Source organism: Entelurus aequoreus, linkage group LG14 (genome assembly GCF_033978785.1).
Source record: "Entelurus aequoreus isolate RoL-2023_Sb linkage group LG14, RoL_Eaeq_v1.1, whole genome shotgun sequence".
Lineage (NCBI taxonomy): Eukaryota > Metazoa > Chordata > Actinopteri > Syngnathiformes > Syngnathidae > Entelurus > Entelurus aequoreus.
In genome coordinates this window covers 34,038,056-34,055,994 of record NC_084744.1, presented here as the reverse complement: position 1 = coordinate 34,055,994, position 17,939 = coordinate 34,038,056, and the positions used below count along the sequence as shown (strand labels likewise).

Below are 17,939 nucleotides of genomic sequence, written 5' to 3'. Positions count from 1 at the left end.
GCTAACATTAGCGTAGTAGCAGATAGCATTTGTCAAAACCCAAGTTATGTGAATCTTAGGTGCTGGACTGCAACATTGGCTACAAAAGTTAGCGTGCTAATGGTAGCCAAGAAAAATTAGCATGCTAATTTTAGCAGACTAGCATGCTAACATTGGCATACTAACAGTTAACATTTGTCAAAACCCAAGCTATATGAAATGTTTAGGTGTACGGCCGCAAAATTGGCCAAAAAAGTTAGCATTGTAATGGTAGCATACTAGCAGGCTAACAGCTATTGCATGTGTCAAGTACTAAGTTATATGAATTTTTAAAATGTTGGCAGTAAAATGATCTGAAAGAGTTAGCATGTACCAAATGATATGGCTCTGAGGTGTTCGACTGCAAAATTAGCCAAGAAAAATTAGCATGCTAATTTTAGCAGACTAGCATGCTAACATTGGCATACTAACAGTTAGCATTTGTCAAAACCCAAGTTATGTAAAATGTTTAGGTGTACTGTTGCAAAACTGTCCCGAAAAAAAGTTAGCGTGCTACTGGTAGCATACTAGCATACTTACAGCTAGCATGTGTATAAAAGTTACATAAATTTTAGGGGTTTGGCAGTAAAAATATCTAAAAAGTTAGCATCCTAACAGTAAGTATGTGTCAATTACCAAATTACATGACGCTGAGGTATTCGGCTGCAAAATTAGCTAGTAAAAATGTGCACGCTAACATTAGCGTAGTAACAGTTAGCTTTGGTCAAAACCCAAGTTATGTGAATCTTAAGTGCTGGACTGCAACATTGGCTAAAAAAGTTAGCGTGCTAATGGTAGCCAAGAAAAATTAGCATGCTAATTTTAGCAGACTAGCATGCTAACATTGGCATGCTAACAGTTAGCATTTGTCAAAACCCAAGCTATATGAAATGTTTAGGTGTACGGCTGCAAAATTGGCCCAAAAACTTTAGCATTGTAATGGTAGCATACTAGCATGCTAACATGAGCATGCTAACAGCTATCATTTGTCAAAACTCAAGTTACGTGACGCTCAGGTGTTCGGCCAAAAAAAGTTAGCATTGTAATGGTAGCACACTAGCATGCTAACAGCTAGCATGTGTCAAGTACTAAGTTATATGGCTGTGAAACACATGAAACATGCTAAGTGTTGCTCCGCCCACATCCACTAGAAACAAAGCTGCCTGCAGGAAGCAAGCACAAAGGGGGGAAGAGGAAGAGGAAGAGGAACAGGAAGTACCACAATAAGAGTTTTGTGTGTGTCCGTGCTCGTAGTTGTCGGCAAGATGCGGAGTGCGGTGGGAAGTGCTCAGCTGCTGATGTCCAAGAAGTTCCAGCAGTTCCGGGAGTTGTGTGAGGAGAACTTGGTGAGACACATATTCTTGTCTGCTTGAAAAGCTAACCGATAGCATGCTAGCCAGATAGCATCACGTAAAAAATGTTTTGAAAAAAATGAGAAAAATTATCCAAAAAAAAAAAAAAAAAAGCTAGCATGCTAACGCTACTATGCTAACAATTACATGCCTACAGTTAGCATTAGCGAAATACCAAAATAAATGACACTAAAGTTTATTCTTCCTGAATTAGTTAAAAAAAAGCTAGTATGCTAACAGCAATATGCTAAAATGCTAACAAAAACGTGCTTACAGTTAGCATTAGTGAGGTACCAAAATATATGACACTGAGGTGTATACCTACTAAAGTAGCTAAAAAATCTAGCATGCTAACAGAAATATGCTAAAATGCTAACAATAACATGCTTAACAGTTAGCATTAGTGAGGTACCAAAATATATGACGCTGAGATGTATACCTGCTAAATTAGCTAAATAAGCTAGCTTGCTAATAGTAGTATGCTAACAATAGCATGCTTTCTGACACTGTTAAGATAGCTAAAAAAGCTAGCATGCTAACAGTAATATGCTAAAATGCTAACAATAATATGCTCACAGTTAGCATTACTGAAGTACCAAAATATATGACACTGAGATATATACCTCCTAAATTAGCTAAAAATTCTAGCATGCTAACAGCAATATGCTATAATGCTAACAATAACATGCTTACAGTTAGCATTAGTGAAGTACCATAATATATGACAGTGAGGTGTATACCTACTAAATTAGATAAAAAAGTTAGCATGTTGGCTATTCTATGCTAACAATAACATGCTTACAGTTAGCATCAGTGAAGTACCAAAATATATGACGCTGAGGTGTATACCTACTAAATTAGCTCAATAAGCTAACTTGCTAATAGTAGTATGCTAACAATGGCATGCTTTCTGACGCTGTTAAGATAGCTAAAAAAGCTATCATGCTAACAGCAATATGCTAAAATGCTAACAACAACATGCTTACAGTTAGCATTAGTGAGGTACTGAAATATACAACACTAAGATGTATACCTTCTAAATTAGCTAAATAAGCTAATTTGCTAATAGAAGTATGCTAACAATAGCCTGTTAAGATAGCTGAAAAAAGATAGCATGCTAACAGCAATATGCTAAAATGCTAACAATAACATGCTTACAGTTAGCATTAGTGAAGTACCAAAATATATGACGCTGAGATGTATACCTACTAAATTAGCTAAATAAGCTAGCTTGCTAATAGTAGTATGCTAACAATAGCATGCTTTCTGAAGCTATTTAACTCCTAAATTAGCTAAAAATTCTAGCAAGCTAACAGCAATATGCTAAAATGCTAACAATAGCATGCTTACAGTTAGCATTAGTGAAGTACCATAATATATGACAGTGAGGTGTATACCTACTAAATTAGCTAAAAATGGTAGCATGTTGGATATTCTATGCCAACATGCTAACAAAAACATGCTTACAGTTAGCATTAGTGAGGTACCAAAATATATTACACTGAGATATATACCTCCTAAATTAGCTAAATAAGCTAACTTGCTAATAGTAGTATGCTAACAATAGCATGCTTTCTGATGCTGTTAAGATAGCTAACAAATCTAGCATGCTAACAGTAGTATGCTAACAATGACATGCTAACAATTAGCATTAGTGAAGTACCAAAATATATGACACTGAGATGTATACCTGCTAAATTAGCTATTAAAAGCTAGCATCATGTCTATTCTATGCTAACATGCTAACAATAACATGCTTACAGTTAGCATTAGTGAGGTACCAAAATATATGACACTGAGATATATACCTCTTAAATTAACAAAATAAGCTAACTTGCTAATAGTAGTATGCTAACAATAGCATGCTTTATGATGCTGTTAAGATAGCTAAAAAATCTAGCATGCTAGTATGCTAAAATGCTAACAATGACATGCTAACAGCAGCATGCTAAAATGTTAACAATTAAATGCTAACAGAAGTATGCTAAAATTCTAACAATAACATGCTAACAGAAGTATGCTAAAATGCTAACAATAACATGCTTACAGTAGTATGCTAAAATGCTAACAATAACATGCCAACGATAGTATGCTAAAATGCTAACAATAACATGCTAACAGTAGTATGCTAAAATGCTAACAATAACATGCTAACTGTAGTATGCTAAAATGCTAACAATAAAATGCTAACAGTAGTATGCTAAAATGCTAACAATTAAATGATAACAGAAGTATGCTAAAATGCTAAAAATAACATGCTAACAGTAGTATGCTAAAATGCTAACAATAACATGCTTACGGTAGTATGCTAAAATGCTAACAATAACATGCCAACAGTAGTATGCTAAAATGCTAACAATAAAATGCTAACAGTAGTATGCTAAAATGCTAACAATAACATGCTAACAGCAGTATGTTAAAATGCTAACAATGACATGCTAACAGTAGTATGCTAAAATGCTAACAATAACATGCTAACAGTAGGATGCTAAAATGCTAACTATAACATGCTAACAGTAGTATGCTAAAATGCTAACAATAACATGCTGACAGTAGTATGCTAAAATGCTAACAATAACATGCTAACAGTAGTATGCTAAAATGCTAACAATAACATGCTAACAGTAATATGCTAAAATGTTCTCATGTCTTCTTTGGCCCCAGGACCCCAACGCCCGCCCTCGGCCCGGGGCCTCGGACCTGGCCGGGTTCTGGGACATGCTGCAGTTGTCCATCGAGAACATTAGCCTCAAGTTTGATGAGCTCCATCAACTGAGGGCCAACAACTGGAGGCCCCTAGACCCCCCTGAGAGGAAGGTAGGGCAGAAGAACATCATGCAACATACACAACATAGTAGTCTACGGCCTAGGATGTGGGCAACGTACACAACATAGTAGTCCACGGCCTAGGATGTGGGCAACGTACACAACATAGTAGTCTACGGCCTAGGGTGTGGGCAAGGTACACAACATAGTAGTCTACGGCCTAGGGTGTGGGCAACGTACACAACATAGTAGTCTACGGCCTAGGATGTGGGCAACGTACACAACATAGTAGTCTACGGCCTAGGATGTGGGCAACGTACACAACATAGTAGTCTACGGCCTAGGATGTGGGCAACATACACAACATAGTAGTCTACGGCCTAGGATGTGGGCAACGTACACAACATAGTAGTCTACGGCCTAGGATGTGGGCAAGGTACACAACATAGTAGTCTACGGCCTAGGGTGTGGGCAACGTACACAACATAGTAGTCTACGGCCTAGGGTGTGGGCAACGTACACAACATAGTAGTCTACGGCCTAGGATGTGGGCAACGTACACAACATAGTAGTCTACGGCCTAGGATGTGGGCAACGTACACAACATAGTAGTCTACGGCCTAGGATGTGGGCAACGTACACAACATAGTAGTCTACGGCCTAGGATGTGGGCAACGTACACAACATAGTAGTCTACGGCCTAGGCTGTGGGCAACGTACACAACATAGTAGTCTACGGCCTAGGATGTGGGCAACGTACACAACATAGTAGTCTACGGCCTAGGATGTGGGCAACGTACACAACATAGTAGTCTACGGCCTAGGATGTGGGCAACGTACACAACATAGTAGTCTACGGCCTAGGCTGTGGGCAACGTACACAACATAGTAGTCTACGGCCTAGGATGTGGGCAACGTACACAACATAGTAGTCTACGGCCTAGGCTGTGGGCAACGTACACAACATAGTAGTCTACGGCCTAGGATGTGGGCAACGTACACAACATAGTAGTCTACGGCCTAGGCTGTGGGCAACGTACACAACATAGTAGTCTACGGCCTAGGATGTGGGCGGGGCCAGTGATAAACTCCCAAGGTCATTCTGATGAAGGTGTCGACCTTGTTGAGGTCAAAGTTGATTGTTAAGATGTTGGCCACACCCCCAAGTGATGCATTGTGGGTACTGCTGGAGTGCTGACAGAATGACCCAGAAAGTGGGTTAAATACTTGCAATGACTTCTTATGGGTTAACTGTGTAGTTACGTCATGGATGGACTGATGATCTAATAAGACAAACAGTATTAAGTCATCATGGCAGTCTTTTACTTCCTGCTTTGGGACTCATGGCTTCTTTTTTTGGTCCTGTTCTTTTATTCTGCTTCTTTTATTGGTCCTGTTCTTTTCTTCTGCTTCTTTTATTGGTCCTGTTCTTTTATTATGCTTCTTTTTTTGGTCCTGTTCTTTCTTCTGCTTCTTTTATTGGTCCTGTTATTTCTTCTGCTTCTGTTGTTGGTCCTGTTCTTTCTTTTGCTTCTTTTATTGGTCCTGTTGTGTCTTCTGCTTCTTTCTATTGGTCCTGTTTTTTCTTCTGCTTCTTTTTATTGGTCCTGTTCTTTTCTTCTGCTACTTTTGTTGGTCCTGTTCTTTCTTCTGCTTCTTTTATTGGTCCTGTTCTTACTTCTGCTTCTTTTATTGGTCCTGTTCTTACTTCTGCTTCTTTTATTGGTCCTGTTCTTACTTTTGCTTCTTTTATTGGTCCTGTTGTGTCTTCTGCTTCTTTCTATTGGTCCTGTTTTTTCTTCTGCTTCTTTTTATTGGTCCTGTTCTTTTCTTCTGCTACTTTTGTTGGTCCTGTTCTTTCTTCTGCTTCTTTTATTGGTCCTGTTCTTACTTCTGCTTCTTTTATTGGTCCTGTTCTTACTTCTGCTTCTTTTATTGGTCCTGTTCTTACTTCTGTTTTTTTATTGGTCCTGTTCTTACTTCTGTTTTTTTATTGGTCCTGTTCTTTCTTCTGCTTCTTTTATTGGTCCTGTTCTTACTTCTTTTTTTATTTATTGGTCCTGTTCTTTCTTCTGCTTCTTTTATTGGTCCTGTTCTTTCTTCTGCTTCTTTTATTGGTCCTGTTCTTACTTCTGTTTTTTTATTGGTCCTGTTCTTTCTCCTCATTTTTTTATTGGTCCTGTTCTTACTTCTGTTTCTTTTATTGGTCCTGTTCTTACTTCTGTTTCTTTTATTGGTCCTGTTCTTACTTCTGTTTTTTTATTGGTCCTGTTCTTTCTTCTCATTTTTTTTATTGGTCCTGTTCTTACTTCTGTTTTTTTATTGGTCCTGTTCTTTCTTCTCATTTTTTATTGGTCCTGTTCTTTCTTCTGCTTCTTTTATCGGTCCTGTTCTTACTTCTGTTTTTTTATTGGTCCTGTTCTTTCTTCTCATGTGTTTATTGGACCTGTTCTTTCTTCTGTTTCTTTTATTGGTCCTGTTCTTTCTTATGTTTCTTTTATTGGTCCTGTTCTGTCTTCTGCTTCTTTTATTGGTCCTGTTCTTTCTTCTGCTTCTTTTATTGGTCCTGTTCTGTCTTCTGCTTCTTTTATTGGTCCTGTTCTGTCTTTTGCATCCTTTATTTGTCCTGTTCTTTCTTCTGCTTATTTTCATCGGTCCTGTTCTTTCTTTTGCTTCTTTTGTTGGTCCTGTTAGTTCTTCTGCCTCTTTTGTTAGTCCTGTTCTGTCTTCTGCTTCTTTTTATCGGGCCTGTTCTGTCTTCTGCTTCTTTCTATTGGTCCTGTTTTTTCTTCTGCTTCTTTTTATTGGTCCTGTTCTTTTCTTCTGCTACTTTTGTTGGTCCTGTTCTTTCTTCTGCTTCTTTTATTGGTCCTGTTCTTTTCTTCTGCTTCTTTTATTGGTCCTGTTCTTACTTCTGCTTCTTTTATTGGTCCTGTTCTTACTTCTGCTTCTTTTATTGGTCCTGTTCTTACGTCTGTTTTATATTGGTCCTGTTCTTTCTTCTGTTTCTTTTATTGGTCCTGTTCTTACTTCTTTCTTTTTTTTATTGGTCCTGTTCTTTCTTCTCATTTTTTTATTGGTCCTGTTCTTACTTCTGCTTCTTTAATTGGTCCTGTTCTTACTTCTGTTTTTTTATTGGTCCTGTTCTTTCTTCTCATTTTTTTATTGGTCCTGTTCTTTCTTCTGTTTCTTTTATTGGTCCTGTTCTTTCTTCTGCTTCTTTTATTGGTGCTGTCCTTACTTCTGTTTTTTTATTGGTCCTGTTCTTTCTTCTGCTTCTTTTATTGGTCCTGTTCTGTCTTCTGCTTCTTTTATTGGTCATGTTCTTTTTTCTGCTTCTTTTATTGGTCCTGTTCTGTCTTTTGCATCCTTTATTTGTCCTGTTCTTTCTTCTGCTTATTTTCATCGGTCCTGTTCTTTCTTTTGCTTCTTTTGTTGGTCCTGTTAGTTCTTCTGCCTCTTTTGTTAGTCCTGTTCTGTCTTCTGCTTCTTTCTATTGGTCCTGTTTTTCTTCTGCTTCTTTTTATTGGTCCTGTTCTTTTCTTCTGCTACTTTTGTTGGTCCTGTTCTTTCTTCTGCTTCTTTTATTGGTCCTGTTCTTTTCTTCTGCTTCTTTTATTGGTCCTGTTCTTACTTCTGCTTCTTTTATTGGTCCTGTTCTTGCTTCTGCTTCTTTTATTGGTCCTGTTCTTACTTCTGTTTTTTTATTGGTCCTGTTCTTACATCTGTTTTTTTATTGGTCCTGTTCTTTCTTCTGTTTCTTTTATTGGTCCTGTTCTTACTTCTTTCTTTTTTTTATTGGTCCTGTTCTTTCTTCTCATTTTTTTATTGGTCCTGTTCTTACTTCTGTTTCTTTTATTGGTCCTGTTCTTTCTTCTTCTTTTTTTTATTGGTCCTGTTCTTTGTTCTCATTTTTTTATTGGTCCTGTTCTTACTTCTGTTTCTTTTATTGGTCCTGTTCTTTCTTCTTCTTCTTTTATTGGTCCTGTTCTTACTTCTGTTTTTTTATTGGTCCTGTTCTTTCTTCTGTTTTTTTTATTGGTCCTGTTCTTTCTTCTGCTTCTTTTATTGGTCCTGTTCTTACTTCTGTTTTTTTATTGGTCCTGTTCTTACGTCTGTTTTTTTATTGGTCTTGTTCTTACTTCTGTTTTTTTATTGGTCCTGTTCTTTCTTCTCATTTTTTTATTGGTCCTGTTCTTTCTTCTGTTTCTTTTATTGGTCCTGTTCTTTCTTGTGTTTCTTTTATTGGTCCTGTTCTGTCTTCTGCTTCTTTTATTGGTCCTGTTATTTCTTCTGCTTCTTTTTATTGGTCCTGTTCTGTCTTCTGCTTCTTTTATTGGTCCTGTTCTTTCTTTTGCTTCTTTTTATTGGTCCTGTTCTTTCTTCTGCTTCTTTTATTGGTCCTGTTCTGTCTTATGCTTCTTTTATTGGTCCTGTTCTTTCTTCTGCTTCTTTTATTGGTCCTGTTCTGTCTTCTGCTTCTTTTATTGGTCATGTTCTTTTTTATGCTTCTTTTATTGGTCCTGTTCTGTCTTTTGCATCCTTTATTTGTCCTGTTCTTTCTTCTGCTTATTTTCATCGGTCCTGTTCTTTCTTTTGCTTGTTTTGTTGGTCCTGTTAGTTCTTCTGCCTCTTTTGTTAGTCCTGTTCTGTCTTCTGCTTCTTTTTATCGGGCCTGTTTTTTCTTCTGCTTCTTTCTATTGGTCCTGTTTTTTCTTCTGCTTCTTTTTATTGGTCCTGTTCTTTTCTTCTGCTACTTTTGTTGGTCCTGTTCTTTCTTCTGCTTCTTTTATTGGTCCTGTTCTTTTCTTCTGCTTCTTTTATTGGTCCTGTTCTTACTTCTGCTTCTTTTATTGGTCCTGTTCTTACTTCTGCTTCTTTTATTGGTCCTGTTCTTACGTCTGTTTTTTATTGGTCCTGTTCTTTCTTCTGTTTCTTTTATTGGTCCTGTTCTTACTTCTTTCTTTTTTTTTATTGGTCCTGTTCTTTCTTCTCATTTTTTTATTGGTCCTGTTCTTACTTCTGCTTCTTTTATTGGTCCTGTTCTTACTTCTGTTTTTTTATTGGTCCTGTTCTTTCTTCTCATTTTTTATTGGTCCTGTTCTTTCTTCTGTTTCTTTTATTGGTCCTGTTCTTTCTTCTGCTTCTTTTATTGGTGCTGTCCTTACTTCTGTTTTTTTATTGGTCCTGTTCTTTCTTCTGCTTCTTTTATTGGTCCTGTTCTGTCTTCTGCTTCTTTTATTGGTCATGTTCTTTTTTCTGCTTCTTTTATTGGTCCTGTTCTGTCTTTTGCATCCTTTATTTGTCCTGTTCTTTCTTCTGCTTATTTTCATCGGTCCTGTTCTTTCTTTTGCTTCTTTTGTTGGTCCTGTTAGTTCTTCTGCCTCTTTTGTTAGTCCTGTTCTGTCTTCTGCTTCTTTCTATTGGTCCTGTTTTTTCTTCTGCTTCTTTTTATTGGTCCTGTTCTTTTCTTCTGCTACTTTTGTTGGTCCTGTTCTTTCTTCTGCTTCTTTTATTGGTCCTGATCTTTTCTTCTGCTTCTTTTATTGGTCCTGTTTTTACTTCTGCTTCTTTTATTGGTCCTGTTCTTACTTCTGCTTCTTTTATTGGTCCTGTTCTTACTTCTGCTTCTTTTATTGGTCCTGTTCTTACTTCTGCTTCTTTTATTGGTCCTGTTCTTACTTCTGTTTTTTTATTGGTCCTGTTCTTACGTCTGTTTTTTTATTGGTCCTGTTCTTTCTTCTGTTTCTTTTATTGGTCCTGTTCTTACTTCTTTCTTTTTTTTTATTGGTCCTGTTCTTTCTTCTCATTTTTTTATTGGTCCTGTTCTTACTTCTGTTTCTTTTATTGGTCCTGTTCTTTCTTCTGCTTCTTTTATTGGTCCTGTTCTTACTTCTGTTTTTTTATTGGCCCTGTTCTTTCTTCTGTTTTTTTTATTGGTCCTGTTCTTTCTTCTGCTTCTTTTATTGGTCCTGTTCTTACTTCTGTTTTTTTATAGGTCCTGTTCTTACATCTGTTTTTTTATTGGTCCTGTTCTTACTTCTGTTTTTTTATTGGTCCTGTTCTTTCTTCTCATTTTTTTATTGGTCCTGTTCTTTCTTCTGTTTCTTTTATTGGTCCTGTTCTTTCTTATGTTTCTTTTATTGGTCCTGTTCTGTCTTCTGCTTCTTTTATTGGTCCTGTTCTGTCTTCTGCTTCTTTTATTGGTCCTGTTCTGTCTTTTGCATCCTTTATTTGTCCTGTTCTTTCTTCTGCTTATTTTCATCGGTCCTGTTCTTTCTTTTGCTTCTTTTGTTGGTCCTGTTAGTTCTTCTGCCTCTTTTGTTAGTCCTGTTCTGTCTTCTGCTTCTTTTTATCGGGCCTGTTCTGTCTTCTGCTTCTTTCTATTGGTCCTGTTTTTTCTTCTGCTTCTTTTTATTGGTCCTGTTCTTTTCTTCTGCTACTTTTGTTGGTCCTGTTCTTTCTTCTGCTTCTTTTATTGGTCCTGTTCTTTTCTTCTGCTTCTTTTATTGGTCCTGTTCTTACTTCTGCTTCTTTTATTGGTCCTGTTCTTACTTCTGCTTCTTTTATTGGTCCTGTTCTTACGTCTGTTTTATATTGGTCCTGTTCTTTCTTCTGTTTCTTTTATTGGTCCTGTTCTTACTTCTTTCTTTTTTTTATTGGTCCTGTTCTTTCTTCTCATTTTTTTATTGGTCCTGTTCTTACTTCTGCTTCTTTAATTGGTCCTGTTCTTTCTTCTCATTTTTTTATTGGTCCTGTTCTTTCTTCTGTTTCTTTTATTGGTCCTGTTCTTTCTTCTGCTTCTTTTATTGGTGCTGTCCTTACTTCTGTTTTTTTATTGGTCCTGTTCTTTCTTCTGCTTCTTTTATTGGTCCTGTTCTGTCTTCTGCTTCTTTTATTGGTCATGTTCTTTTTTCTGCTTCTTTTATTGGTCCTGTTCTGTCTTTTGCATCCTTTATTTGTCCTGTTCTTTCTTCTGCTTATTTTCATCGGTCCTGTTCTTTCTTTTGCTTCTTTTGTTGGTCCTGTTAGTTCTTCTGCCTCTTTTGTTAGTCCTGTTCTGTCTTCTGCTTCTTTCTATTGGTCCTGTTTTTCTTCTGCTTCTTTTTATTGGTCCTGTTCTTTTCTTCTGCTACTTTTGTTGGTCCTGTTCTTTCTTCTGCTTCTTTTATTGGTCCTGTTCTTTTCTTCTGCTTCTTTTATTGGTCCTGTTCTTACTTCTGCTTCTTTTATTGGTCCTGTTCTTGCTTCTGCTTCTTTTATTGGTCCTGTTCTTACTTCTGTTTTTTTATTGGTCCTGTTCTTACATCTGTTTTTTTATTGGTCCTGTTCTTTCTTCTGTTTCTTTTATTGGTCCTGTTCTTACTTCTTTCTTTTTTTTATTGGTCCTGTTCTTTCTTCTCATTTTTTTATTGGTCCTGTTCTTACTTCTGTTTCTTTTATTGGTCCTGTTCTTTCTTCTTCTTTTTTTTTATTGGTCCTGTTCTTTGTTCTCATTTTTTTATTGGTCCTGTTCTTACTTCTGTTTCTTTTATTGGTCCTGTTCTTTCTTCTTCTTCTTTTATTGGTCCTGTTCTTACTTCTGTTTTTTTATTGGTCCTGTTCTTTCTTCTGTTTTTTTTATTGGTCCTGTTCTTTCTTCTGCTTCTTTTATTGGTCCTGTTCTTACTTCTGTTTTTTTATTGGTCCTGTTCTTACGTCTGTTTTTTTATTGGTCTTGTTCTTACTTCTGTTTTTTTATTGGTCCTGTTCTTTCTTCTCATTTTTTTATTGGTCCTGTTCTTTCTTCTGTTTCTTTTATTGGTCCTGTTCTTTCTTGTGTTTCTTTTATTGGTCCTGTTCTGTCTTCTGCTTCTTTTATTGGTCCTGTTATTTCTTCTGCTTCTTTTTATTGGTCCTGTTCTGTCTTCTGCTTCTTTTATTGGTCCTGTTCTTTCTTTTGCTTCTTTTTATTGGTCCTGTTCTTTCTTCTGCTTCTTTTATTGGTCCTGTTCTGTCTTATGCTTCTTTTATTGGTCCTGTTCTTTCTTCTGCTTCTTTTATTGGTCCTGTTCTGTCTTCTGCTTCTTTTATTGGTCATGTTCTTTTTTATGCTTCTTTTATTGGTCCTGTTCTGTCTTTTGCATCCTTTATTTGTCCTGTTCTTTCTTCTGCTTATTTTCATCGGTCCTGTTCTTTCTTTTGCTTCTTTTGTTGGTCCTGTTAGTTCTTCTGCCTCTTTTGTTAGTCCTGTTCTGTCTTCTGCTTCTTTTTATCGGGCCTGTTTTTTCTTCTGCTTCTTTCTATTGGTCCTGTTTTTTCTTCTGCTTCTTTTTATTGGTCCTGTTCTTTTCTTCTGCTACTTTTGTTGGTCCTGTTCTTTCTTCTGCTTCTTTTATTGGTCCTGTTCTTTTCTTCTGCTTCTTTTATTGGTCCTGTTCTTACTTCTGCTTCTTTTATTGGTCCTGTTCTTACTTCTGCTTCTTTTATTGGTCCTGTTCTTACGTCTGTTTTTTATTGGTCCTGTTCTTTCTTCTGTTTCTTTTATTGGTCCTGTTCTTACTTATTTCTTTTTTTTTATTGGTCCTGTTCTTTCTTCTCATTTTTTTATTGGTCCTGTTCTTACTTCTGCTTCTTTTATTGGTCCTGTTCTTACTTCTGTTTTTTTATTGGTCCTGTTCTTTCTTCTCATTTTTTATTGGTCCTGTTCTTTCTTCTGTTTCTTTTATTGGTCCTGTTCTTTCTTCTGCTTCTTTTATTGGTGCTGTCCTTACTTCTGTTTTTTTATTGGTCCTGTTCTTTCTTCTGCTTCTTTTATTGGTCCTGTTCTGTCTTCTGCTTCTTTTATTGGTCATGTTCTTTTTTCTGCTTCTTTTATTGGTCCTGTTCTGTCTTTTGCATCCTTTATTTGTCCTGTTCTTTCTTCTGCTTATTTTCATCGGTCCTGTTCTTTCTTTTGCTTCTTTTGTTGGTCCTGTTAGTTCTTCTGCCTCTTTTGTTAGTCCTGTTCTGTCTTCTGCTTCTTTCTATTGGTCCTGTTTTTTCTTCTGCTTCTTTTTATTGGTCCTGTTCTTTTCTTCTGCTACTTTTGTTGGTCCTGTTCTTTCTTCTGCTTCTTTTATTGGTCCTGATCTTTTCTTCTGCTTCTTTTATTGGTCCTGTTTTTACTTCTGCTTCTTTTATTGGTCCTGTTCTTACTTCTGCTTCTTTTATTGGTCCTGTTCTTACTTCTGCTTCTTTTATTGGTCCTGTTCTTACTTCTGCTTCTTTTATTGGTCCTGTTCTTACTTCTGTTTTTTTATTGGTCCTGTTCTTACGTCTGTTTTTTTATTGGTCCTGTTCTTTCTTCTGTTTCTTTTATTGGTCCTGTTCTTACTTCTTTCTTTTTTTTTATTGGTCCTGTTCTTTCTTCTCATTTTTTTATTGGTCCTGTTCTTACTTCTGTTTCTTTTATTGGTCCTGTTCTTTCTTCTGCTTCTTTTATTGGTCCTGTTCTTACTTCTGTTTTTTTATTGGCCCTGTTCTTTCTTCTGTTTTTTTTTTATTGGTCCTGTTCTTTCTTCTGCTTCTTTTATTGGTCCTGTTCTTACTTCTGTTTTTTTATAGGTCCTGTTCTTACATCTGTTTTTTTATTGGTCCTGTTCTTACTTCTGTTTTTTTATTGGTCCTGTTCTTTCTTCTCATTTTTTTATTGGTCCTGTTCTTTCTTCTGTTTCTTTTATTGGTCCTGTTCTTTCTTATGTTTCTTTTATTGGTCCTGTTCTGTCTTCTGCTTCTTTTATTGGTCCTGTTCTTTCTTCTGCTTCTTTTTATTGGTCCTGTTCTGTCTTGTGCTTCTTTTATTGGTCCTGTTCTTTCTTTTGCTTCTTTTTAATGGTCCTGTTCTGTCTTCTGCTTCTTTTATTGGTCCTGTTCTGTCTTATGCTTCTTTTATTGGTCCTGTTCTTTCTTCTGCTTCTTTTATTGGTCCTGTTCTGTCTTCTGCTTCTTTTATTCGTCATGTTCTTTTTTCTGCTTCTTTTATTGGTCCTGTTCTGTCTTTTGCATCCTTTATTTGTCCTGTTCTTTCTTCTGCTTATTTTCATCGGTCCTGTTCTTTCTTTTGCTTCTTTTGTTGGTCCTGTTAGTTCTTCTGCCTCTTTTGTTAGTCCTGTTCTGTCTTCTGCTTCTTTTTATTGGTCCTGTTCTGTCTTCTGCTTCTTTCTATTGGTCCTGTTTTTTCTTCTGCTTCTTTTTATTGGTCCTGTTCTTTTTTCTGCTGTTTTCTAATGGTTCTGTTCTTTCTTCTGCTTTTTTTTATTGGTCCTGTTCTTTCTTCTACTTCTTTTGTTGGTCCTGTTCTGTCTTCTGCTTGTTTTGTTGGTCCTATTCTTTCTTTTGCTTCTTTTATTGGTCCTGTTTTGTCTTCTGCTTCTTTCTATTGGTCCTGTTCTGTCTTCTGCTTATTTTATTGGTCCTGTTTTTTCTTCTGCTTCTTTTTATTGGTCCTGTTCTTTCTTCTGCTTCTTTTTATTGGTCCTGTTCTTTCTTCTGCTTCTTTTTATTGGTCCTGTTCTTTCTTCTGCTTCTTTTTATTGGTCCTGTTCTGTCTTCTGCTTCTTTGTGTTGACAGTGACAGCGCTGGCGAGTCCCTCTGGTCCATCATGTCTGTCTGTCCTCACATCTTCCACCTCCCACCTGTCTTCTGCTGCTGCCTCGTCGCATATATATATATATATATATATATATATATATATATATATATATATATATATATATATATATATATATATATATATATATATATATATATATATATATATATATATATATATATATATATATATATATATATCGTGAAATAACCTGATTTTATGACAAAAACACTAAATATGCTATATTTTCTCTCAAAATATTTTCAAAGTGTAATATTTGATGTGAACTTAAATATGTCAATAATTCATAACAATGTTGATTTTGAAAAAAATATTATATTTTGAGCAGTTTAAAAAAGTTTTAAAAAATCCCATTAAAATCCTTAGGGATCCAAAAAGGTCCCACTATTTTTTTAGTTTAGTTGTTTGTTTTGTTGTATGCCCGTTTTTTGTCATAGAAGACTTGCTTTTTTAACATAATTTATGCAATATTACGGCCAAATAATATTTCAAAGTATAATCACTCTTATTTGCATCTGCGGACTTTATTTTGTAGCTAACTGAAGACTGCGAGAAGCGCCAAAGCGAAGGCAGCAAGCGTAAATGCCACTCCTACCCATTACATACATATATTTACATATATATATATGTATGTATATATGTATATATGTATTTGTTTCCCCCATCAAGTCTTAGAATGCGCCGCCCGTGTGTCCTTTTCCTGAATTGTGCTTCCCTCCCCTCCCCCGCCGCCCGGCCCCCACCAGGAGAGACGGCTCCCGCCCCCGGTGCCCAAGAAGCCCCCGAAGGCCCCGCACCACCACCACCCGCCCCTGGCCAGGGACCGCTCGCTGGAGAGCTCGGAGAAGCAGCGGCAGGAGGCCAGGAAGCGTCTGATGGCGGCCAAGAGAGCGGCGTCCGTGCGGCAGAACTCGGCCACGGAGAGCGCCGACAGCATCGAGATTTACATCCCCGAGGCACAGACCCGCCTGTGAGAAGGTTCCGGGGGTGTCCTCCACCTTTACGTGTCCACAGCCCACCTACGCCATAGTTGTTAGACGCCATGACGCTCATGGAGGTTCGGTCTTAGATTTGGTAGCAACACTGGACCTCATTCAGCAATAACTCCTAAAGTAACCTTTCAAACATTTTCATTAGCACCTTTGGGTTATTTACCAATAGATTACCAGTTTTTAAAGAATATTTATTTATCCATTTATTTATTTATATATTGACTTTTTACCAAAAAACGTATATTTATGTATTCATTTATAACTTTTAGCTTCCTACATTTATGTTTTTGTGCATTTAAAAATATATATAATAATTAATTAATTTATTAATTAATTTATTCATTTATTTATTTATATATATTTACTAATAATTTCCTACTTTTATATGTTTTTGTGCATTTAGAAAAATATTTATTCATTTTTTTGAATTATTTATGTATTTGTTTATTTATTTATTTATATATTTTTTTACTACCAATAGTTTTTTATTTCTGTTTTTTTGTGCATTTAAAAATAATTATTATTTATTACCAATATTTTTGCATTTTAATTAATTAATTAATTAATTAATTAATTAATTAATTTATTTATTTATTTATTTATTTATTTATTTATTCATTTATTTATTCATGTATTTATTTTTTACTAATAGTTTCCTTCTTGTATGTGTTTTTGCGCATTTAAAAATATGTATTAATTTATTAATTTATAATTTATTGAATAATGTATTATTTATTTATTCATTTATTTATTTATATGTATTTTTTAATCAATAGTTTTGTATTTTTGTTTCTTTGTGCATTTTTTTAATAAAATGTATTTATTTATTACCAGTAGGGCTTTCTACTTTTATGTTTTTTTTGTGCATTCAAAAAATATATAATTATTCATTTATTCATTTATTCATTTATTCATTTTTTTACTAATAGTTTCCTACTTTTATGTGTTTTTGTGCATTTAAAACATATCTATTTATTTATTTATTCATTTTTTTCATTTATTCATTTATTTACTCATTTATTTATTCATTTATTTATTATTTATTTATTTGTTCATTCATTTATTTATCCACATTTTATTTTTTTTACCAATAGTTTTGTATTTCTGTTTTTTTTGTACATTTAAAAAAATATATTTATTTATTTATTACCAATTGCTTCCTTGTTTTATATTTAAAAAAATATATACATGTATTTATTTATTTGTTCATTTATTTAACTTTTGTACCTATAGTTTCTTATGGTTTTTTTTGGCATTTAAAAAAATATATATTTATTTATTACCAATAGTTTCTTACTTTTATGTTGTTTGTGCAGTTTAAAAATAATAATAATTATTATTATATAAAAAAAACATTTTTATCAAGAGTTTCCTACTTTTATGTTTTTTTGTACAATTAAAAAATACATTAGTTTAATTATTTATTTATTTATTTATTTATTTGTTTATCTATTTATAATTACCACTAAAGACTTTCTTAATTGCGAGTTGGCGGGGGAAAAAAATCCATGATTCTTAGGTTCTAACAAACAAAAATTGCTAAAATGTTAACATAAAACATTAGCATGAAAAAGGTTAACACAATTGTAAAATGGCAACAAGCAAAAAAAAAACAATGATTCTTAGATTTACACAAAAATATTTTTGTTTTGCTAAAATGCTAACATAAAACTTTTCATGCTAATGTTAGCATGGTAACATGAGAAAAGTTAGCATAGTTGCAAATGGCAACAGCTATAAAAATCCATGATTCTTTGGTTTGAACAAAAATAACATTTCCTAAAATGCTAACATTAAATATTAGCATGCTAATGTTAGCCTGTTAACATGAGAAAAGTTAACACAATTGTAAAATGGTGACAAGCATTGAGAGCAACGATTCTTAGATTTAAACAAAAAAACAAATATTTTGCTAAAATGCTAACATAAAACATGATATGCTAATGTTAGCATGGTAGCATGAGAAAAGTTAGCATGGTTGCAAATGGCAACAACTGTATGCAAAAATTAAATGAGCTAAGGTGCTAACATAAAACATTAGCATGCTAACATGAGAGAAGTTAGCACAATTACAAGATGGCAAAAATCTTGTTTAAACAAAGTAAAAAAATTCAAAATGCTAACATAAAGCATTAGCATGCTAACATGAGAAAAGTTAGCACAATTTGTTAGCACAA

General features: G+C 34.8%; 1 protein-coding gene across 1 annotated transcript in view; it reads left to right on the top strand.

The window, feature by feature from the left end:
- Positions 1-16,131, top strand: part of dlgap1a (discs, large (Drosophila) homolog-associated protein 1a) — a 102,178-nt gene extending 86,047 nt beyond the window's left edge. The window contains 3 exon segments of the mRNA XM_062069690.1: positions 1,273-1,364; positions 4,035-4,187; positions 15,517-16,131. Of these exon segments, the coding sequence (XP_061925674.1) occupies positions 1,273-1,364; positions 4,035-4,187; positions 15,517-15,744 (473 nt within the window). The 3' untranslated portion in view covers positions 15,745-16,131.
- The last annotated feature ends 1,808 nt before the right edge of the window (positions 16,132-17,939 follow it).